This window comes from Emys orbicularis, chromosome 22 (assembly GCF_028017835.1).
Source record: "Emys orbicularis isolate rEmyOrb1 chromosome 22, rEmyOrb1.hap1, whole genome shotgun sequence".
In the NCBI taxonomy this organism is placed as follows: domain Eukaryota; kingdom Metazoa; phylum Chordata; order Testudines; family Emydidae; genus Emys; species Emys orbicularis.
The window spans coordinates 5707174-5731526 of NC_088704.1; the positions used below are offsets into that span (position 1 = coordinate 5707174).

General features: G+C 51.2%; 1 protein-coding gene across 2 annotated transcripts in view; it reads left to right on the top strand.

Annotated features, from left to right (window-relative positions):
- PLEKHM2 (pleckstrin homology and RUN domain containing M2) overlaps window positions 1-24353 on the top strand; it is a 58347-nt gene that overhangs the window by 24082 nt on the left and 9912 nt on the right. Inside the window, exons 2-9 of one of the 2 annotated variants that reach the window (XM_065421311.1) lie at window positions 4829-4935; window positions 5526-5635; window positions 7024-7123; window positions 8864-8951; window positions 11013-11199; window positions 13724-13783; window positions 18551-18785; window positions 23300-24064. In XM_065421311.1, the coding sequence (XP_065277383.1) occupies window positions 4829-4935; window positions 5526-5635; window positions 7024-7123; window positions 8864-8951; window positions 11013-11199; window positions 13724-13783; window positions 18551-18785; window positions 23300-24064 (1652 nt within the window). The remainder of the gene's footprint in view (window positions 1-4828; window positions 4936-5525; window positions 5636-7023; window positions 7124-8863; window positions 8952-11012; window positions 11200-13723; window positions 13784-18550; window positions 18786-23299; window positions 24065-24353) is intronic. The other variant, XM_065421312.1, reaches the window with a different exon arrangement.

The window sequence follows — 24353 nt, forward strand, 5'->3', positions numbered from 1 at the left end:
AGCAGTCCAGTGAGGTGATATTTATCAGCAGCATTCTGTAGTCCTAGCTCACCGTGGTAGAATGTGTGCAGTTCAGAGCCTCGCTAGCAAAGAGCCCTTTATCAATATCAAAGACAAACAAGTGTCTGACTTAAGCCAATAGTAGTAGTAAGGAAAGGGTTCCTGCCTCTCTCTGTCCTTAATCTCCTCCTGTGATTCTTTCATGTTGCTGAGGTCTCTGATCCGTGTCTAATCTTAAAGTACATAATGTGTGCTGCAATATCTAGGAACAGCCCTAGCTTTAATTGTCTTGTCTCTTCCCTGTTTACGCTGATATCCTATCTGATCCACTGGTCATTTAGATCCAGTATGATTATCCAAATGTAGCTCAACTGGATTTGATGTAGTAAAAAGTGTTGCTAGCCAATAATAATGTTCTTGTCTAGTTCCTTTCCTTTGGTAACCTCAAAATGTCTTTTATAACTGAGAATGGAGCCTCACGACATGCCTGTGGAGTCGGTGATGATACTCCATTTTACACATTGGGAAATTGAGACACAGAGTGGGAAGGGGACTTGCCCAAAGCCATATAGTGAGTCTGTGGCAGAGCCAGCAATAGCATCCAGACCCCTTGATTTCATCATTTCAAACTGGTTTTGTAAACTCTGAGCCATGTAAGCATGATTTGGTTTATAAACCCCCTGGAAAAACGGTGTCTAATGGAACCCCCAACATACCTTTTAACTCCAGTGCAGAGATGTCCAGCAGCATGACCGTTGAGTAACATGTTGAGTTGCATTTTTCTGAAATGAGCGCATGCTTCTGTGGATTATTTTGTTCCTCCCAATGCTTCAGGGTGCTCTTGAAAACAAGTTGCTGCACCTCTCTGAGCTAGATCTAGGTGTGACTTATTAAATTGTGGTTTATTAATGCTTTTCTGTAGTGCTTGCTGAGTTTCAAAGGGCGTATTCTGTTGCCTACATGATTACCAGCGGTGATAGTGTTTAGTGTATGTGAAGATTGGGGTAGAGATGGGCCAAATCCAGACACGCAAAGGGACTACATCTGAGCTTTGCGACTCAGACCTGCTGCTAGGTTTTGGAGAGCAGCCTCCTACGTGCGTTTTAATGTGCAGGAGTGGAGGCTGTTGATATCACAGAAGGCGGCTCAGAGCCATTCTTTAGTGAGGTGCTTCCATCTGCAAGAACAGCTGCTGTTGGGGAGAAATGACAGGATAACCTTTGTTCTGTTAAAAGCTTACGTAGAACCCATCTGACTGTTCATGTGGGCAGACTGAACTGGAGCTGGGCATTTAAACCAGGCCGTGGCAGCTGCCATCTCAGTCTCTCTCTTTCCCAAGCCCATGGCAGTTCTGTGACTAACCAGGCTGTCCTGAAGGGAGGCATTGTGGGAGCAGTGCAAATGAGCCTGCCTTTTGAAACCCGTCCTTGCAGAGCCAGCCTCTAGAACCCGATTCTGTTCTTTGCCCGTCTCGCGCATTCGGTGTGGACGATCTCAGAGCACTTTACAGACCTTAAAAACGGAAGTCTCATTACCGCCCTGGGTGGCAGGACAGTATCGCCACCCTTGTTTTATAGACGGGGAAACTGAGGCACAATGACTCAGCCAAAATTGCACAGCGAGTCAGTCACAAAGCTGGGGATGGGAACCCAGATCTCCTGGCTCCTGCCAAAGTCACAAGACCATTCTCTAGGCATGTAGGTCAGTCTGAGGCTTAGTACAGCCAATTAGCTGCAATTATACTTTATTTATTACAAAGATGCATGGCCATCTCCTTGCATCTGTGTAATAATAGTAATACTGTGCGCTTCTCCTGGGCTTGTAACCTGGGGGGCCCTAATTGCGTCACAAACATTGATGAATTAAACTCCAGCCCCTCCCCGGGTATTATCCCCGTTTTATAGATGGGGAAACTGAGGTGGTGATTTGCCAGTGGTGCCCCAGTGAGTCAGTCAGAGCCAGGAACTGAACTCCCAGTCCTGTGCCCTAACCCCAAAGCCCAGCTAGTTGTATAAAAAGGGAGAATTGGATTGATGTGTCATTACCCTTTAGAGAGAGGCTTGGGGAGAGCTCATGTTACCTTTGAGCAGTTGTCCTATTGGATGATGAACGTTCGTTTTAGCGCACATGCCCGGCTGTGAGAACCGTTGCCTACACATCAGAGATCCACACGCTCTCCTCACCCCAGCGATAACCTGGTTTCTCTAGTGACTGCCCGGGCAGAAAAGCAGAGGGGACTTCAGCACTGACCAGCAGAGACACGACATCCACACCCAGTGAAGTGCCTGTCTCGCTAGTGTCAGCGCAGCCATAGGCGCCGACTCCGGGGGTGCTCTGGGGCTGGAGCACCCATGGGTGCTCTGCACCCACCGGCAGCTCCCCGCCCCAGCTCACCTCTGCCTCCGCCTCCTCCCCTGAGCACGCCACCAAGTCCTGCTTCTCCCCCCTCCCTCCCAGCGCTTGTGCCGCGAAACCGCTGTGGGGGAGGAGGAGGAACGCGGCGCGCTCGGGGAAGAGGCGGGGCCGGGGCGGGGATTTGGGGAGGGGTCCAATAGGGGCAGGGAGGGGGCGGAGTCGGGGTGGGGGGCGGGGGTGGACGCGAGCACCCGCCGGCGCCAAGGAAAGTTGGCGCCTGTGAGCGCAGCTCTTGTGAATCCAGTGACAATTGTTGCCATCTCTCGCTCGTGCGCACCTATGGTGTCTGCAGAGCAATGTTCTCTAGATGCTGTTGTAGGTCCATACGCCATTTCAAGGCCTCCTTTGTGACATTGTGGCTAACATCCAGTTCACCTCTGAAGCCATATTTGAGGCCCTGCATTCTGATGTGTTGGGTGGTTCGGACGTTCTGAGCAGGAAGCAGAGTCTTTCATTTTCAGCTTGTGCATCGAGTAGCCACATCATCCATGGTTGGTTCAGATGCGGTTCAGTGTCGTCTAAAGTCTGCCTGGCAGGTCGGAACTGGGACAGCCGCTTGTTGGGGCAGTAATTGTATGCTTGTTTGGAACGGTAGATGAGGTCCAGACAGGGCCGGTGCCCTAGACGAAACTTCCACCTTGTACCCCCCCATGTCCAGCCCCCACCTTCCTACAGCCAAGTTCCCCCCAGGGGCCCAGATGTTCACAAAGTGCAGGGGGCATGGGGGGGCTGCAAAGAGAGGGGTCGTATGGGGGCTCTTCCAGGGGGTGAAGGTGGCAGAGAGGGGGGTGCACGGGATTGTTGCAGGGGGTGGAGGTGGCCAAGAGGTGGAGGGGGCGGGGGTGTAGTGGCAGGGAAGAGATTGCACAGAGGCAAAAGGGGCTCGTTGCAGGGGGTGCAGTGGCAGGGTGGGAGTCGCTCAAGGGTGAAGTGGGCAGGAGGGGGTTGTTGCAAGGGGCTGGCAGGCGGGGAGGTGTCTATGCCCGGGGTTGTTGCAGGGGGGTGAAGGAGGCAGGGAGGGGTTTGCACAAGGGAGGAGTGGGCAGAAGGGAGATGGCAGGCGGGGTGGGTGGGTCTCGAGGTTGATGCAGGGGTGAAGGTGACTGTGGCTGACTGGGGGGTGGGGGGTGTTGCTGGGTGGAGGTTGCCCAGAGGCAAAAGTGGCAGGACAGGCTGGGTTGTTGGGGCGGGGGGTGCACAGGGGAGAAGGTAGCTGGTTGATAGGTGTTGGAGGGGGTGGCGCTGGCTGGGGGAGGGGTGCTCGGGTTGCTCCCACATACACCATTCCCCAGGACTGGACCTGCCCACCCCCCGGCGCTCCGCGGGCCCGTGTGGCTCCCAGCGGCCCGGCTAGGTACCTTGCAGGCGGAGTAGACACCCAGCTTCTCCGCCCGAAGAGCAGAACGCAGCTGCGCCTTCTTCCCCGCGCCGCGGGCTGAGCCGGGTTCCCTGCCGCCCCCAGGGCTCTCAGTGACGGCACAGGCAGCCAGCCCCCCCGAGCCTGCTGCCGCTGTCGCTGAGAGCCCCGGGGGCGGCACTAAACCTCCCCTTCCCCGCTCCGCCGCCGGCTGCTCCCCGGGGGGGAGGGACTGGCCGCGCCGCGGGCAGCCCCTCTGGAGCCGGGAGGCGGGGAGCAGCAGCAGCCTTGTGCTCCACTGTTTAAAAAAAAATTGGGGGGCACCGCTTTTTGGTGCCCCCCAACCACTTGGCGCCCTAGGCGGCCGCCTAGTGGTTGCACCGGCCCTGGGTCCAGACACTTTGCCATTCCCTGGCTGAATCCAGAGGCCTGGGGAGGTCATAGTGCCATCTCTAAAACCGGCTGTTTGTTCAGTACTTCTCATTCAAAATGGGCCAAGATTGGCCGGTGTTTCCAAGAACTGATGACTCATAATGTCCTGAAGTGACTGGCTAGTATCCAAAGCATAAGGAATAAATATTTAGACACAAATACATGCTGGAAACATGCAACGACAATAAAGACATATGAGTCCTGCTCCGAAATCCCCTTCCCTTTAAAAGCACAGCCCTGCTGGCTGACCTGTGGCGCATGTCTCTGTGCCGCTTGGAAAATCGCCTGCCAAACATGTACACGTGGGTGCAAGCTGGCGGGTTTTTCAATGTGCTCAGCAAGCCATGGGGAGAGTCTTGCAGTCCAATATGTCGTCTGTCTGGTAGGGCACTAAGGCTGCGAGGAGATAGGAGTGAAGTCTGATGGAATTGCACTTGTTTGCCCCAGGTCTGAATGTGGCCCTGAAACTGCATATGGGTGAGTTAAGGGCTGGGGGTTTCCTTACATCAGGGCGGGTCACTGAAGGAATGTATGAATATGGCCCTAGAGATTGTAATGTAATTGACTGAAACTGGGAGGGCTAGTCCCCGGCTCGGTAGCTGACACCGTCTCTTCTATTTTCAGTTGCAGAGTTACTTTGCAGCCTGTGAGGATGAGACCCCAGCAATTAGGAATCATGACAAAGTCCTGCAGCGGCTATGTGAGCACCTGGACCACGCTCTGCTTTATGGGTAAGATCTACCATGCTGTGGGATGATGCGTTCGGCCGGCCTGTGCCCCACCCACGTTACAGAGCTGGGCTTGAAGAAGGGATGGGGTGTTCAGGAAGGGGAACAAATGATTTCATTATGCAGTGTCCTAGTGGGATCCCCGGGTGCATATTTTGACTACCTGCTTCTAAACCCCGGTGTCGAGGTCATCCTAGCTGGAAAAAAATACTGCAGGGCACCAAGATTAGGGCCCCAATTCTTGTTTCCTCCTTTCCAATCTCTTCCTTCTTTTGCCTTTCCCTCACCATTTGAAAGGTCCTCTCCTCCTCCCACCTCTCTGAATTTCCTCCCCTTCTCCCCTCTGGTTTTTATTCAGAACCCGGTGCTTGGATTTTGAAAAAGTCATCCCAATTAGGAAACCCTCTGTAGCTCATCCTGTCCCAGCCTGATGCTGAGACACCATGACGACATTCAAGGTTAGGTGGTTTCCAGTATGGACTATGGAGAGCGCATCCCTCCCTCCACTCTTTCTAGGCAATAACTTATTTGCTTCAGGGTCTGAAAGCGATGAATTCTTTCCTTAATTATCCTTTCTGTTTCCATTCTCCCAGGCTGCAAGATCTCTCTTCAGGCTACTGGGTGCTGGTCGTTCACTTCACCCGCAGGGAAGCCATCAAGCAGATAGAAGTCCTGCAACATGTGGCCACCAATTTGGGGCGCAGTGAGTATTTTATTCTTCACCTTCTAGGGCAGCTCTCTCAATGGGCGAGTCGCAGTTCTAGGAAAGCTGGCATGAGATCTGAGTCGGCTTTATTGCCAGACCAGGAAGTAGGGAGTCGTTGTGTGGTGACCATAGGTAGCACAGGCTGTGTGTTACAGAGGTGCGTAGATCACCTGGAACGAGACAATTTTGATAAGAAATACTGCAAGCCCAGTTACCAGGTGTTTGTGGAATGCCTCAACCCCCCATTTGGATGCTCAGATCTGGGCATAGAAGCCCATAGATTACTTGGGCCCTAAGACCGGGTTGAAACATGCAAATACAGATTGAAGTATCCAAATGCAGGATTTGGACAGCACCAGCACCGGAAAACTGGGCTGGGCATGGCAGTAAAGTGTCTTATAGGATGTCTCCTGATTGTCCCCTTTTGGGGTTTGCACACAGATCTCATAGCCAGACTTTTCTGAATCAAAGCTCTGGATGTGATTCTAATGCATCTCTGAAACAAACCAACCAGCCAGGCTGTGGAATTGGCTTGTAGGAGAGATTTTGGCAGCATGGCCCTAGGTGATTTGTATGGGCCCCTCCCATTCTGTCCCGGAAGGTTACTGTGTAACTGCCACAGGTACTGAAGCACCTTTTCCTTTGAGACAGACAGAGGAAATGTGATGTGAAATGTGCAGATGTTTTTTGTCCATTATTAAAAGTGCCTGGAACCTCTTTCACATCAAGGCCAGCTTTGAGCAGGAGTGCTGTCGAGAGCCCCACTGGTCTACCAGCTTATCCCTACTCTCTTCCCACCGCTTCCTCCCTACCCCGATGAGAGGAGAGCAGAGCAGAGCGCATTCCTCATCCTTCAGTGAAATTCACCTCTCTTTCCGCTCCCACATTGTCCTCCAGCAGCTCCTGATTGTCTAGTATCCTGCTCATTATTTGAAATGATTTAGGGGGTGATTCTTGGTCTGTTAATCCTGCCTGAGCTGTTCATTGTAATTAGTCGCCATTTGAAGTAACAGCTGCCTTAGCTTTTGATTGCACTTGTAGGGCACATTGAATGGTTTCTGGTTTGTGATTGGTTGAGCACAGCTCTCTTCAGATTGTGGCTTCCGCTGCAAACACTCATGATCATGAATCTGAAATTAATTTCCTGCTACTACTTTCTTCAAATCTCTGCGTCCAGGAACATTCCTGCCAGTGACCTGGTTCACTAGACTATTCACGGCTTGTGACTGCAGACGGGGCTTGAACGGCCTCAGCAAACTGCTTTAAAAATATGAATGAATATTTGTAGGTCTTTTTTTTTTTTTTTTTTTTTTTTCCCCTCCCAGTATTTGCCCAGCTCTGGAAAGCAGGGTCTGCTGGTAAATAACCTTTGATGCTTGTTTCAGGTCGAGCTTGGCTGTACCTGGCCCTCAATGAGAACTCGCTGGAGAGCTACTTAAGGCTGTTTCAGGAGAATCTAAGTCTGCTGCATAAGTACTATGTCAAGTGAGTAGCACTGTCCTCTCAGCCCTGCCAGCTGTCTCTTGGGGTACATCTATACTTACCTCCGGGTTCGGCGGTAAGCAATCGATCTTCTGGGATCGATTTATCGCGTCTTGTCTAGACGCGATAAATCGATCCCGGAAGTGCTCGCCGTCGACGCCGGTAATCCTGCTCCGCGAGTGGAGTAAGCGGAGTCGACGGGGGAGCCTGCCTGCCGCGTGTGGACCCGCGATAAGTACCTTGTAGTTCGAACTAAGGTACTTCGACTTCAGCTATGTTATTCACGTAGCTGAAGTTGCGTATCTTAGTTTGAACTGGGGGGTTAGTGTGGACCAGCCCTTGGGCTCCGCTGCTGGTTACATTCTCCTTTTAGGAAGCTAATCTCCATTTTGCTTGAAACAAACTTGCAGCAAATCAGGTTCCACTCCCTCCCCCAAGGTCTTTGGAAACACTGAGTGCTTACAGCTGGGTTTCTAGGGAGAGGCCTGGTCGTAGACCTCAGTTGTACGGGCACTGGATTGGCTAGTGCTGCGGACGGCATTGCTGGTGCACTGTGACATCCCAGGCAAAGAGGAAGGTGTGACTGCTCAATGTAACCCTGCCTGGAGCGAGCCGGGGGACCCACTCATGGAGTTTCAGCTGCATGGAGCCAGTCTCTCACTCCTGGATGGTGGCGTATGGCTGCATGGCACTTGCTTGTCATGGCCAACTCATCCTTCTAAACATCAACAAGAATACGGAGTATGTGGGACCGTGATTGTCTTTAATAAACTAGACAGAGACCAGTAAGGCAGGGATAAGGCACATTCTCTTACACCCTTTATTGACATTTGGTAACATTTGTAAAGGTGCATAAGTGACCTTAAGAGGCGAAAAATCCCACCGACTTTCAATGAGACTCCCAAGGGACTAAATCATTTTGGAAAATCAGACTTAGGCTCCTAAGTCCCTCAGGCCCCTTTGAACATTTTACCCATAGCAACTATTACATCGTTTATGATCCTGGCAGCCTCTCGGTATGTGTTCACAACTGTTTGGGCTACTACAGGTACCTCCTGAATGTCACACCTGCTTTGTGTTACCGTACTTTGCTTCTCTCTGTCTTGAATGACTTTGACCCGCTCTTCCCCTGTCCCCCCGCCCCACAGATGTTCAAAGGAGACCATAACTGTTTTTATTTTGCAGTGAGGGGCACTAGAGGGCCTGCCACTTGACCAATGCTTGCGATGAATTTGGTAAGCATGTGGGCTATACATTTAAAAAAGAAAGCTCACCAGCTTCTTGGCTAATTTGATGCCCTCACTGCAAGTCTAGTAGATGTCTCTTGATCCTCAAGGTTTTCAAGGAGACTCCTTGTCTGCCTCTTTCTTCCAGAGGACAGATGGTTACGGCATGCCCCGAAGGCTGATCTTAACTCCGGAAAGGGCAAATGTCTAAAGGAAGTGGAGCCAGCTGACTCTCTTGAGCCTGCAAGAGAAGTGTGCCACCTTCACAGCCATTCAACCCTGGTTTGCCTTGAGCACAGAAACCAAAGAGAAACCTTGACGTGCTAAAAACAATGCGATCCCACTTCGGCTGTCTGAGCCTAAGGTTGTTTACAGTGTAGCTCAGGGTCATGTCCTGGAAACCAGATGGGTGGAGAATGTGTTTTGATTTGTAAGATCATGTGCTCGGTGAGAACACTCGCAACTGTTTTGTCTCCAGGCCAAAGCTGAACGTTCTTATATTTTATCTGTGTCACAGGAATGCCCTGGTCTGCAGTCATGATCACCTGACTTTGTTCCTGACGCTGGTGTCTGGGCTGGAATTCATTCGCTTTGACTTGGATCTGGTGAGAATTACTGTCTTGTTTCACTGTCTTCGCTGCTGGATAGAAAGGCTGGAGAGCAGGAAAACCCCATACACCATTTGAAGCTTGGGCCAGCTTAATAGTTAATAAACTCTGCCCCTTGGCTGTCCACGGTGCCTGCCAGAGAGATGCACCCTCAGAGCTTCTCTGCTGCAGTAGCTCAGACATAGCCCTTGGTCAGAGACATCATTCAGTCTCACAAGTCAGCACTTCTCCAGTTCTACAAAAAACGACATTCTCCGCCCTGGGCACGGCCGGGAGAAGGCAGCATAGGGCTGTCATGTCGGGCAAGGAACAGGGGCTTCTACTAAGGGAAATTTTTGCCAAGCTCTGGCAAAGACTTATTATTATAAATCACTTGCCTTGCACCATAATATGCACATTGCTTTAAAGCCTAAGTGAAACACACGTTCCCTGCCTCCGGAGCTCACAACCCCAGACCGATAGGACAAGATGCTTTCAGCCATTCAAGAAAGGGAAGTGGTCAGGCTCCCTGGCTAGGAGAAGGTGGGGGGAATGATTCCTGGAGGGGGGGCTTTGAGGGGGGATGCGTGATAGATAAACACGAGCATGAGGGCAGCATGGTAGAAGGCACAACGAATGGGAGAAGGAAATGAAGTGGGGGGAGGGCGGAGGTGGAGATTTGAATTGGGGGAGGGAGGGAGAGGAGAGATGCTGATGGGGATGAGTTGACATAGGGCCTTGCAGGAGATGAAGGTGGATCTCATGTAGTAAAAGACCAACGAAAGTGAGTCAGTGAGGGATTTCCAGGTTGGGGGTTTCTAGGAACCAAACATGTAGGTTCCAAAATCCCTACTTGTGGGGAAAAGTGACTGCAGAACTAGAGGAGATAGAACCCATCATGTCCATGGACGGAGAGGAAAGAATGGAGGCTGTTCCCCGTGCTCCCAAGCTCTGCTGTTATCTAAGCAGCATTGAGCGTCCGTAGCCACTCGGCTGCCTGTCCACCCTACAGCAAAAGTGCAAAGAACTCTAGCCCTGAGGAGAGGAAATGGTCATGATGGCAGACTGTCCGTTGACCTTACTGCATGTGTGTTTAGAATACCGTGGCTCCGAAGGTTTCTGTTATGAACTTTGGACATGAAGCTACACTGGAGTCCATTTGAGGTGTGACGTTTGGTTCGCTTTCTCCGTTGAGTCTATTTCCATCAGCTGCTCTGTGGCTGGCACAGGTTTGCTTCCTGTTGCAGGTTCAATTTCCTGGTGGTGTCCCCTTCCTCCTCCAGTGTCCGGTCAGCACAAGTGGCCTGCTGCTGGATCAGCAAGTCAGTTTTGTTTCCTCAGCATCTGTGTGCTACAAGAAAAGAGATTGTGTTAGCCAGTGTCAATAACTAGAGTTCCATGTAGACATGTGTGGAACTAGAAATGCGATTAAATCTAACTCTGGCTCGTATTTCCTAGGGCTCCCTTTGTAGCTCTGCAATTATGAAACCAAAATATTTGAGAACAGCCTGAGGGATAATGAAGTCATACGTCCAGCAAGGCTTCCTTCTCAGTCAGGGGAGAACTTTTCCAAACAACGGCACCAGTTCAGTCCCCAGTAGAGACTTAGTCACATCACGAGCTACCGTACAACCCTTGTCCTCATCAGGGGGGCTGCAAAAGCAAGGCTGAGGAGCGCTGACAGAGCTGTGGGAAGGGCTGGGCTAGCAGGGGGGTCAGGATTGAGGCGCGTTGGCAGAGCTGGGTGGGGGAGCCCAGGAGAGGAACAAGAACGGGTCCTGCAGGGTCAGGATTGATGTGCAATGGTACATCTGTGTGGTGGAAGCTTGCTCGGTGCCGTACACAATTTGCCTGCTAGTGGCTAGTGCTTTCAGAGTGAAGGAAAAACAAGGCACTGAAATGTTGTCTCTGCTCATCCCTTCGTTTATTAACCGTGCATAACCAGGTTGTTTGGACATCTAATGTCATGTTTGTGTTCCACACGGCCGCCCGTGTTGTATAATGTCATCACTGGCTGAGTTGTCAGAGGAAAGGCTGCGTCTGATGCAGGGACTCTTCTCTCTGTGGCTCTGCTCTCAGGATGCCCCTTACTTGGACCTGGCGCCATACATGCCCGATTACTACAAGCCTCAGTATCTGCTGGACTTCGAGGATCGCCTGCCCAGCTCCATCCATGGCTCAGACAGCCTGTCGCTCAACTCCTTCAACTCAGTCACCTCGACCAATCTGGAGTGGGACGACAGTGCCATTGCACCCTCAAGTGAGGGTAAGTGGCCACCCAGGATGGGGGATGGGGGGTGGATGTGCAGCGTCTGTTTGCACGAGAACCTGAATGCTACAGAAGAACGAGAGAAAAGCTCCCAGGTTCTAGGACAATACCCAACCCAGCAGAGGTCTGGTTGGCATCTCCTCTCACTGGGACTATGATTAAAGCTTTGTAGCTGGGCAACACCGGTGCCTTCCCGTATATCCAATAATGTGCTGTTCCATTTGTTAAGAATCGCTAACCCACTGGGCCAGATGAGAGACAAGCTGTAGGAACTGGGTGATGAGCTGATTGTAGTGGCCAGGAGTGGGCCCCTAGTTAGCACTCTGAGCCACCTCAGTCTTGCATGCGGAGGTGTGGCCAGTGGAGACTACAGGTCCCAGCATGCTTTGCTCCATCTTGATCCAAACTGCCAGACTCTCCTGCCTAGACTGAAGATAAAAGTTTTCCAACCCACATTTGTCTTTGATGTTTTCTTTGCATCAGGGCACCTTCCAGTTCTTCAGTCTTAAAATTCCACCGGTGCTACAGGGAGGGACGCTCCTTTTTGCAGGAGCTCACTGTTATTCAGTGGAATTCTCTAGCGGGAAAGGTGGGGCGGGCGGTAAGGCTCCGATTCGGTTTAAAGCCCAGAGGATGGACACCCGTCTCCTTGGTTTAATTGCTCCTATAGATCCACCTGCCCTTGGGCACTGATTGCAGGGAGGCTGGGCTTGCTTCTCCCCCTTGCAGATTCAGCAGCTACCTCTTTCAGGCCTGAAGAGCAAAAGCCAGAGTCTGCTTGAGCATAGGCCTCCTGCTTCAATGTGGCGTTTAGGTCATCGATCTACAGAGGTTCATGTATAACAGTTACACCTGCGTGGTGGGTTAAAATGGACCTGCGAGGGCTGTTCCCAGCTAAGCAAGGGAAATAAAACTCCAAGCATTAGTCTTTAAGCCCTTTCCTCTGGGCTTTTTCTCTTGTCCACAAAACAAAAACAGAATCAGCTGAAAAGCCCTGGGCAATAATTCAGCCAACCGGCAGGGGACCTTGCCTCAGGCCCTGTGCTGTGGGGCTCTGGATACAGAGTCCATGATTGGGCCAACTTGACAGGACTGGGATGGCCTTTTCAGTGGGATCTGCCAGTCCCTATTGTCGGTTTGCAAAATAGAAACAAGGGTATTTACAGGTTTTAAGGGAGGAGGGTGGCCCAGTTGGGATAAATGTCTTCCAGCTACACACAGTAGTAAAGTTCACAGCAATTTTAACTAAGTCAGCAGCCTTCCTGACCTCCACAGTACAGCCAGCCTGTTGTTACTGTCGGAAGGCAGTCAGGAGCAATGCTGAAAGCCCCAGCCGCACAGATTGGAGGCAGGGCAGGGCAGAGGGCAGACTTAGCAGTAATCGGTCCATTTTGTATTGATCTCCAAGCCCTTGGTCTCTGCCATGATACTGGAGACTTGGCCCAGACTACTGGCTTCCAGCGTGTCAGGTCTCCATTGTAGATGTAACCCACCTCCTGCTCTGTCGCCATCCGCAGAACATGTCTGGATCCCGGGAATAATCGCTGATGGAATGTCCATTCGTCTGATACTGCCATTGTGTGGCCACAGTGGTTAATACGGTGCACAAATAATCGTAAGGGTTAAGGGCAGGAGATGCAGCTGTGAGGTTGAAACTCCCCAGAAGCTGGAAGTGTGATTTAGAAATGGGAACTGGGAGTCCCAGCTGCTAGGTGCTGGTTTTGGCTCTGGCACGGATTCACTGCGTGACCAGACTGGCTGTCCCATCCCCCTCCCACAGTCAGGTAGGGGACTCAGTAAAATAAAGTTTCCAAAGTGCTTTCGAACCGTTGGCTGGAACGTGCAATCAGCACACAATGTTATTTACACGGGCTTGCTGCAGGGTGTCAGGTGTTGGGTTCTGCGTTATATATGAGCAGCCCCCATTCCTCTCAGCGGGCTGTTGACTCTGAAGCATAACAATGACAACTGGACATTAACTCACTAACTGTTTCACTGCTGATCATTGTAATAGGAACATCCAGCTACTCTGGGATTGTAGGTGGAGCTTATTCAGAGGACCAGTTTTTAGCCCCTGGCTTTGTAAACGTTACTGAATTAAACATCACAATACCTCTGGGAGGCAAGTGTATGTGGGGAAACTGAGGCACAGAGAGGATAAGTAATCACCAAGCTGATCCCTCAAGTCATTGGTGGAGCTGGGGTTGGAATTCCTGGCCCCCAGCCCAGTGCACATGCCTTTAGGTATGCTACACCAATCATCCGTTTTCCAATGTTAACTTTACAACCCCTAGCATAATGGGGCCCCGATCTCTATGGGGGGGCCTTAGAAGCTACTTTAATACAAACAACGGTAATTAGTAAGGCTGACTTCCTTTTACATACATGTTTCCTAACCAGTTTCTCATTCTTTTCAGATGATTATTTTGTTTACCCCTCACTGTTCACATGCTCCCCATGTCCCCCATCTCTCCTGACTACTTGTGTTTCTAATCCTCCGTTTTATCCCTCATTTTTGTAGATTATGATTTTGGAGATGTCTTTCCTGCAGTGCCGTCCATACCCAGCTCAGCCTGGGAAGGTGGGACATAGTCATCTGTTACCATGTTTATCTCTTCTGCATCCTTTCCATACCAAGCTTGCTGCATGCAATTGATTTTTTTAAATAAGAACAAATATTCTAATCTTGATGGAATTCTGTAGCAGCAGAAACAAGCTCTGTGTTGAATGGATCTTCTGACCGCAGAGTTGGAGCTCTGTGTCACCTACTCTGTATGCTCGTGTGTGAGGTTTCCCTCCAGTTACTGAGCGCTCCACAGAGATTCTGACATTACTATATGTCACAGAACATTGTGACTGTTTCTCCTGATTCTGATTAATGTGTCACTTGCACCTGGCGTATGTGTCTGACCGATGGTTTTAAGATACTCTGCTCAGGTCATTTGTAGCTGAAGTTTCTATCAAGTGAAATTGGATTTGTTTAATAAAATGACTATCTAATATATTATGGGAGCTGGATTAATAAGGGAATCTTTTTACCAGACTAATAAAGAAACCTGTTAAATTACTCCTGCCATGAAACTGACACACAGTGATCAGGGAACATCCCAAATGTATCAGGTATTTATAAACTAAAGTACCAAAGCGTTCCTTCTCAATATACAGCTCTATATTTCCTTCATGTGGTAAAGAGCAGATGTGTTGATGAGCAGATGTGTGCCTGGATATTGCAAGAGATCTACATTCATAAATTACCCAACAGGATATTGAAAATGGCTTCTGATGGAATTCTACTTTTAATAGAATTTTTGTTCATTTTTAAGTGTTTTTTTTTTTTTCTCCCCTTCACAGGCCTTGACTTAGGCTTCCCTCTTGGGTTAAAATATCTATCAAAGCCATAATGACCTTATTTCGTTTGGTCATTGCTCCCCTTTTTAACCCTGGCTGTCAGCAATCTCTGTTTCTTAGAGTAAAGGGCACATCTCCATTTTATAGGAATCTATTCTACTTTCTCTGCCTGGAATACATCATCTCCACTCACATAAAGACAGGACTAGACAGCTCTGTGTATTGTTCATATATAATTGGATTAGGAAATCTGTCTTCTTTACCCACGGAGGAAATATACGTATATATTTTCTGTCATTTCTACCTAAAAGCTTGATAGATTCCTTCAGCTGAAATTGTTTTGTATTATCATCATCAAACCAGTACCTCATACAGCATTTTGGTAAAGATCTGCTTGAATTCCATTAGGATGGCTTTTGGTCTCTAACGTTCTCTCCTCTCTATAAACTTTCTCTCTCTCTCTCCAAGCACAAGAGACACTCTTTGGTTTTCAGAGCACATTCTGAGTAGCTGAAAACAAAAAACCACTGAACCTTTTCCTGTTGCAGTCACATGCCGTTAACACAGGGTTTGGCCTAGCTCTGGAGTTCTCTGCAGCCAGGGTACTAACAGCATCTGCTATTCTGACCATTCCTGGAAAGAGTGGAATTAAATAATCTGTATGTGTTTCCTCACAGCCACTGTTCCCTCCAGCACTTCCTACCGAGGGGTCCTGGAACTGTGATCCCCCCAAAAGCCAATGTTCCCCCACCTCTACCCACAGCAGCTCCTGCTGGAGAGGCTGGGAGCTTTCTTTAGCCATAATGTTTTGATTGGGCCCTTTGGTTACCATGGATGGAAGAAATTAGGTTTGATGCAGCTGTGGATTGCTGGACAGGGGATATTGGACAGCACTCCTGGTGGCTGGCTTTGGTGTTGGTGTTTAATGGGGGTGTAGTAGGTGGGTACGGTGCTGTACGTATTATCAATTATTATTGTCGTGTCATCCCCCCTTTCCTCCCCGCCCCCAGCCAGGCAGCATCCAGGGTGTCATCTTATGACAAGCCTGATTGGCTGTTGAGAGGTTGTGATTAATTCTAATGTTTCATACCAATATAACAATGGTGTTTGTTCCCTAAACTTGTAAATACATTTTGAAAATGCAGAGAATATTAATTTCATTTTTAAAATAAGAAACAATGGGCTACTTAATAGTCTGTGTTGTTGTGTGGGCTGTGGTTTAATCCTCCTTACTGTGCAAGATCTGTGCTGCTTCTATGAGCAATTTCCATTCATGCCACTATAACACAGCCCCAGCTGTGCAGTCTGATCCTTGGGGGCATGGAGCCACCCATGGGGGTCAGATTGCAAGGTTGGGCCCTAAACAGAGGTGAAAGTAAGCCGGTACAGTATGGTACGGCGTACCGGCAAGAGCCAGTACGCCGTGCCGGACTGGACCGGCTTCCACGGCGGTGATTTAAAGGGCCCAGGGTGCCAGCCGCTGCGGGGAGCCCCGGGCCCTTTAAATCCCCGCCAGAGCTCTGGCAGCCGGGCTCCCGCGGTGATTTAAAGGGCCCGGAGCTATGCGGTGGCCGGAGCCCCAGGCCCTTTAATTCACCCCTGAGCCCCGGGGCTCCCAGCCGCCTCTGCTGCTGGTAGCTCCGGGGAGATTTAAAGGCCCTGGGGCTCCCAGCCACAGCCGGAGCCCCAGGGCCTTTAAATCTTGAAAGGCCCTGCCTCTTCCGGTTGAGGCCACGCCTCTTCCGGTTGAGGCCACACCCCCGCTCAGGACTCCGGCCGTACCGGTAAGTCCTTTAAGTTACTTTCACCCCTGGCCCTAAATCATAAGGATCCGATTTTGCAGTACTGATCAGACCTCCCTGCAATAACCTTGCTTGCATCAAAAAGACCCTTCTCTCCTACCTTAGCTTACTAAATGGATTTCTAGTCATATACACAAAAATCAAACAGTTAAGAATTTGTACCCCTCCCTTCACCCTTCCCCATTTAAATGGACCCTGTCAGAATAAACTCTGTATTTTAGCCAAAACCAAATAACCTTATTGGTAATAAAGGTAACAAATTAGGTGGCTGAAATGGAAATAGAACTTAAAAAGTCATTTAATTTTTCTGTTTTACTCAATTTGGATGGTGAAAATAGACCAGTCAGTTTCACTTTTGCATCTAGTCAGTTTCACTTTCACTGTGGTTTCAGATCTGTCACTGATATGACAGGGCAATGTTTAAATTTAAACAAAAACACTGTTTCGAAATTCATATTCACAAACCATCTCTTAACATTGGATTTTATAAAAACCTGTTTGTTTTCCTAATGCAAAACCTACCTGTCAAGTGTACATTACTGGACAGAGTCTCTTAATTCTGTTAAGCGTAGCAGGCTATTGTTTCTGTTTCTTGATTGGCTGAGCCCAACGCTTTAGATTGTGGCTTCCACTGCAAACACTCGTGATCATGAATCTGAAATTAATTTCCTGCTAACATTTTCTTAATATCCCTGCTTGCAGGAACATTGATAGATTCTTATGTGGCCTGAGAATATCTGTCTAAAGGGCATGGTAATGTTCCTTTACCTGGCTTGATTTTGTGGACCGATAACCCTGAGCGAGAATTGCATGAGTCCACAAATCAGTATCTTCTGTCCATTACCACTAACATCGGCCCAGCCGGTTGTACTAAGACTTTTTTGTTCTCGGTGTCGTTTCTTCTCTCTTGCTGCTGGGTGAGTGATGTAGTTCTCTGCCCACACCTCAGGCTCCTCTGTTTATTGTCTACCAGGAGAAAAGTAGCATCTGCTGTAAGGGTCCATCCGCTGCAATCTCAGAACTTCTCTTTCCAAAGCAGAGAGCTCCTGGCAAAGGGAGTCTGAGCATTAATGTAACCTGAGCTCCATAGGGAAAAGGCAGCTAAATCCACCGCTACCCCTTAGTGGAGAACTGGCCGCCTCTGCTCGGATAGTTTCTCTGAACTATTTCTCTGATTTCTCATCAGAAACTTGGTGAAGATAATGAAGCTCTTCTTTCTAGGGGTCTTATATCACCAGACCTATAAGAACAGAAGGATAATTTCTTTACTGGTTGGCCCTGTATTGCAGTTACTGTGCTCCCAGCCAGTTAAGGTTGGTCACAACAGTCTTGGACCCAGTCAGTGTCGCTCCATAAGCAGGGGTGGTCGTGTTGAGCAATGCAAGATACTCAATCCACAACAGCTCCTTTGGCCCCTGCCATCCCTGCATGGCAGCTCAGAGAACAGCTGTGGCTTGGGCCTGAAGAAATCAGTGTAATTAATTGATGCTATTCAGGTCTCCCTCTCACACACACCCAACTTGTGAGGGAAGCTTTGCACTTCTCCAGCACTGCCTGTGTATGTTTGCATGACCCTCCCCGCACTGCACACGAGTTCTGAGCCCATTGAGGCTAGAGGCAAATGGCACCTTGGTCAGGCAAAAACAGCCTCTGATTCCAGTGTCTGCAGGTTGCGTCCCCCAGTGTCCAGTGGGCGTTTCTGAGCCTCCTGCAGGCAGCTGCCATTTACTGAGGAGCACAAGGGAACTGAGGTCTGATTTTCTCTATTGCCTGCCTGTGATGTACCAGTGCGGACAGGCCCTCCTGTACCAGGAGCTCCCATCAGACTGTGATCCTGTTCGAAGGCTGCCTAGACAGTCACTGTCTGAACATTAAACTTCTGTTTTCAGGCATTACTTTGCCTTTGCTGGGATACTGGTTCCGTCTGTGGCACTGGGCTCTCTCCTGCCTGCCCCACAGATGCCCTCTCACTACTGCGTGCCCGCTGCCTGCAGGAGACTCCCAAATGCTGATCCTAATGAGCAGTTTGATTAGCAAGTCTACTGGGTAGTTTATACCCAAGTGGTGCTCTGGGCAGGACCTTTGAACGCCATGCGTGCAGCCTCGCTCTCTCCAGGTCCAGAAGCTCAGTGGGGAATTCCTGCTCCCGTAATAGCAGCTGACTGGGATCCTGGTTTTTCCCCTCTCCTCTTTCCCAGATGGAGACCTAACAGACACTCTCAGCTGCCCGCACTCCGTGGCCTCTGATCTGAATGGCGGCAAGGCTTCCGTGAAGAGTCCGACACAACGCTACAACCCCTTCAACGAGGAGAAGGCTGACGTGCTGTCCTCCACCGAAACCACCCCTGCGCACACCGCCTCCCTGGAGCGGATGGACACCACGACGGAAGGCACAGACCAGCTGGAGAGCGGCACGGAGCTGGAAGTCATCAGGTCGGTGCCATGCCTCCCAAACATAAGGAGAGGGGTCTGCAAGCTAGTTGTGGGAGGGAGCTGGCATTTGCCATGTGCTCTCACTTGGACCACAGGGGGGTTATTGCTGGAAGTGGGAGCCCGGCAGGCAGAGATTCTGGGTTCTTGTTTCATACCTCCGGGGCCAGACTTTCCAACGTGCTCAGCACCATCAACGCCCATTGGTCTCAGTGGGGGACGAGGCAGCGTTTCTCCATTGTTCTCAATGGAAAGTGCCAGATGCAGAGGTCTCTTGAAAATCTGGCCTTCGAATTTTAAGAAACTGATGCTATAGCATGGGGAGCAGAATGAAATATCGTCAAATAAGAGCCACAGTTGTGGTCCCCTGGCACTGACTTTCTGATCCCCAAGCATGCGGGGCTGGCACTAAGAAAACAATCCTTTTCATACTGATTTCCTACGTATTAGCCCCTTTTTATTCCCGCTGCCCATCTCGGGTATATCTCCCGTATTACCCTCAGCACAGCACCCTGCATTTAGCTTGATGCATAGCAGCTGTTTCCTTGTGCAGGATCTGAACCTTCCAGGTCCCCCCCTCCTGCTCCTGCTAACGTCATCAGCTGAGTCATTCCTTCACTCAAGGCTGCCAGCCCTCTTCCCCGATGGCCTCGAGATGCCTGACCAGCCTAGAAACAAACTCCATGGAGGACATCAGTCGGTGGAGGCTGGTTCTGTGCCGCCCCCTTGGTAGGCTGATGAAGAGGCCGTGTGCAGGGCGGCCTTGGCACAGCCTGACCTGTAGCTAGGAAAGTCCATCCGGTGAGAGCTGTCTATTTCTAGGCACTAGCTCATTTGCTGTAGATGCAGCAGATGTCGTTCCTCAGGCCCCGGGGCAGCTGGCTGGCTCTAGATGCACCTGTGCCTGACAATGTATCATCAGCAGAGAAGCCACATGTTGTTTTAAACGTTTATCCTTTAAATCTGCAGGCCTGTATTGCTTTCTTGGCCTGTGACTGTCTGATGGGGGAGTCACTGTTTGATAGTGCCTCTCTCCAGAGCAACCCCCAAGTGCTGCTTCTGGCACGCAGCAAGTGCCGCGGGCTGTCCAGTGATCACAGGACCTCTGTTTCGTTTCTCATCAGAAAGTCAATACTTCCAAGAGCCCAACGAGGGCATTGATTGAGACCAGACTGAAGGGGAGGGTGCCCCTACTGAACCACTAACCCCCCCTTGCAGTAAGACCCTGGGGTCTCCCCAGAAGTCTCTTGCCCCTGCTCAGCCTGCGGTGTCCCAACCTGGTGCATGTCCAGCTCCCTGACAGCTGGGGGAAAGGGCGGTGGTCTCACAGCTGCGGCTTCTGACCTGCCAGGCTTTCTCCAATGCTGGGAGACCAGTGAGCAGGATGCGGATTGCATCCTGCTTTCTCTGGGGAACCACCCTACCCTCAGCACCCAGCCAGTGGGAACAGGATAATAGGAGTTCTGGCCCTTACTAGCCGCAACCCTGACTTTGAGCCTGTTCATGGCTGTGGCATGAGCACCCAGAACGCCGCCTTCCACATTTGTATGGGAACCACAGCGCCCAGAGTGTCTATAACTAGAAAAAGGATCAGTGTGGTGGGTTTACTGCTCCCTCTACTGGCAGCTAGAGGCACTCGACATTTATGTTGAATTTCCTCCATAAACTGGCACCTTAGAGCAGAGGGGGGCAAATGACGACCCACGGGCCACATCCGGCCCGCAGGACCCTTCCCTCTGGCCCCCGAGCTCCTGCCAGAGAGCGGGGTCAGGACAGGCTTGTGGCGGAGCCAGCCCAACTCCCCGGGCAGCGCGGTGAGCGGGGCGGAGCCTAGCTCCTGGCCCCTCCCATTCTGCTCCCCTGCCTCTCTCGCAGTCACAGTTTCCCTAGCGCCTGGGCAGTGTGGCTGCAGCTCCGTCCGGGCGGCACGGCTATAGCGCCACCAGACCTGGTGCTCCAGGATGGCGCGGTCAGGGGGTGGGGAGCAGGGGGAGTTCCGGGGAGGGGCGAGAAACAGGAGGGATTGCAGGGGTGCAGTCAAGGGGCCTGGGCCCTGCCGCCAGGGACAAGGGCAGAGCAAGCCAGGGCCCCCCTCCACCCCCAGCATATTTGGCCCCTGTCCCCAGCAGCCAAGCCCAGACAGGGAGTGAGCCCTGCCCGACTGCCAGGGAGAGCAGTCAAACGAGCAGGGGAAACGCACAGGGAAGGGACTGAGCCCCTCTTTCCCCCCACCCTACAGGTAATGTGGGGCGGGGAGAACAGGGAGGGTTGGATAGGGGCGGGGATCCAGGGGGTGGAGAGCAGGGGGGATTGGATAGGGGACGGGCGTCCCAGGAGGATGGTCGGGGGCAGAGAGCAGGGGTGTTTGGACAGGATGCAGGACAGGGTAGTCAGGGGTGGGGAGCAGGGGGGCGTTGGATGGGGGTGGTGGTTCCGGAGGGCTGGGGCCAAGCCACGCCTCGCTGTTTGGGGAGGCATAGCCTCCCCCAGCCTTCCCTACCCGGCTCTCCATACAATTTCTGTACCCGATGTGGCCCTAGGGCCAAAAAGTTTGCCCACCCCGCCTTAGAGACTAACAAATTTTATTTGGGCATAAGCTTTCGTGGGCTAAAACCCACTTCACCAGATGCATGGAGTGGAACATACAGAAGGCAGGTATAAATACACAGCACGTGAAAAGATGGGAGTTGCCTTACCGAGTGCGGGGTCAGTGCTAATGAGACCAATTCAATGAGGGTGGATGTGGCCCATTCTCAACAGTTGACAAGAAGCCACATCCACCCTTATTGAATTGGCCTCATTAGCACTACAAAAAGTAATTTTCCCTCTGATATTCACCCCTTCTTGTCAACTGTTGGGAATCATAGAAGATTAGGGTTGGAAGAGACCTCAGGGGGTCATCTAGTCCAACCCCCTGCTCAAAGCAGGACCAACCCCAACTAAATCATCCCAGCCAGGTCTTTGTCAAGCCAGGCCTTAAAAACCTCTAAGGATGGAGATTCCACCACCTCCCTAGGTAACCCATTCCAGTGCTTCACCACCCTCCTAGTGAAATAGGTTTTCCTAATATCCAACCTAGACCTTCCCCACTGTACCTTGAGATCATTGCTTCTTGTTCTGTCATCTGCTACCACTGAGAACAGCCGAGCTCCATCCTCTTTGGAACCCCCCTTCAGGTCATTGAAGGCTGCTATCAAATCCCCCCTCACTCTTCTCTTCTGCAGACTAAATAACCCCAGTTCCCTCAGCCTCTCTGCATAAGTCATGTGCCCCAGCCCCCAATCATTTTCGTTGCCCTCCACTGGACTCTCTCCAATTTGTCCACATCCCTTCTGTAGTGTGGGGACCAAAACTGGACACAATACTCCAGATGTGGCCTCACCAGTGTCGAATAGAGGGGAATAATCACTTTCCTCGATCTGCTGGCAATGCTCCTACTAATGCAGCCCAATATGCCATTGGCCTTCAATTAGGGTGGATGGGCCACATCCACCCTAATTGAATTGGCTTCGTTAGCACTGACCCCACTTGGTAAGGCAACTCCCATCTTTTCACGTGCTGTATATTTATACCCGCTACTGTATTTTCCGCTCCATGCATCTGATGAAGTGGGTTTTAGCCCACGAAAGCTTATGCACAAATAAATTTGTTAGTCTCTAAGGTGCCACAAGGACTCCTCGTTGTTTTTGCTGATACAGACTAACATGGCTGCCCCTCTGAAACCTGACTCCATAAACTGGAAACCAGATCTAATTGCCATGGTTTTGTCCAGTGGATTTGAGACCATTCAAAGTCCTTGTCAGTTTTGCTCAGTGTCAGCTCAGGGTACCTCCCGCTGCCAGTGGAGGGCATGAAAGAAGCTGCTTTGAACTGGAGATGGCTCAGAGTGACGGGGAATTAAACCCTCTCCCTTATCAGAACACTGGTCCCAAAGAATGTCGCATTTTCTGCCTTTCTTGAGAGGCCTGGCGTGGAGACAGGGAATATTTTGAACGCAAGTAGAGAGGCTACAAGAAGTCAGATGGGCTTGCCAGAGGCAGGGAAGTCCAGTGCTTAGAACAGGACGAACGAGAGTCGGGAGACTTGGATTCTTTCTGCCACTGACTCTCACCTAGTGTCCTTGGGCAAGTCACGTAACCTTTCTGCCTCCGTTTCCCCATCTGTAGCAGGGACTAATACTTCCAAGCTGACAAGAGTGTTGTGCAACTTCAGTTAATGGCAGCAGAGGGCAGTGTGGTTCTTGGCTGAAAGGTGCTGTGCATGTGCATCTGAATCTGATTAAGTGCTGGGTCTTTTGAGTGCCATCCTGTTCAGCTCTGAAAATACCCCCCTGGGCTTTTTTGCTCTAGCCCATTGAGTGCATCCGAATCCTTTGATTAGTAGAAAAACTACCCTGCGCGTATGACGAATAACCCGGTGCTCAAGAGGGAGACCCAGGGAGTCCAGGGTTCCCGCCCATGGGCACAGAGGGCACGGTTAGGCTCTGGTAACATCAGTGCAGGTTTCTCCCCTTGCAGATTAGCTAAAAAGAAGAAAACCGGCAAGAAAAAGAAGGTGAAATTGGAGGAAATGGTGACCCCCCCTGCCCCCAGTGCCACGGAGGCTGACGGGGATGGTGGCCCGAACGGACTGAGCGAAGGAGCTGAGCTGAAGACAGACAGCAGGCCGCCCTCTCCAGAGGGCCAGGAGAGGCCAGGAGAGAGCAGCAAGCACTCGACCCTGAGCCAGCTGGGCCTGCGGATCCCAGAGATGAAGGACTCCTCCATGGAGAGCGTGGGGCAGCCACTGAGCAAAGTGATCGACAGACTGAACGGGCAGCTGGACCCCAGTGGCTGGAACTGCCCCGTCGAGCCCCCCGATCAGTCCTTTCGGACTGGCATGCCAGGGGAGACCCCGGATGGGCCGCCCTCTGGCAGCTATAGCGAGGGGATTTCGACCCCCATGGACTTCTACCGCTTTACCGTCGAGAGTCCAAACTCTCCTGTGCCAAGTGGTGGCGACCATGACCCTGCAGGGGCTGGCCAACCGCCACATGTTCCTGGTAGCCCTGAGACTGCTGGACAAGAGGAAGAAGGAGGAGAGGGAGAAACAGCTGGGGCGGTAGAGGACGCTCAGGAGGAGGCAGATAAAACCCAAGCCAGCGAAATGGAAACTGGCCACACGGAGGCGCTCAGCAGGCAGAAAGGAGACCAGCCCAGTCCTTCTCTGAGCAGCGCTGATGACTCCGGGGTGGAGGAGGGGCAGGGCAGCCCGTCGGAAATGGCCCATCCATCGGAGTTCAGGTAAGGCGGAGTGTGTGGGGGGGTATCTTTGCAGCAGCCCAGCTCCGACTCTGAGGATCTTTGGGCGGGACCCGGAAAGCAGCAACGTGGGGAAATGGCTCTCAGGATAAAGTTTCCCCTCCATGGGCGAGAAGAGAAGCTGGGTCTGAGACCGTTTGCTCCCCTCCTTGGTCTGAGAGAGCTGGGAATTGGGGGTGATTTTCGGGCAGGGTGGAATAGGGGGTTTCTGTAAGAGTTGGCTCGTTTTAGCTGGAGTTTGCCGTTGGCTTTGTCTGGGTGCTGGGATTGG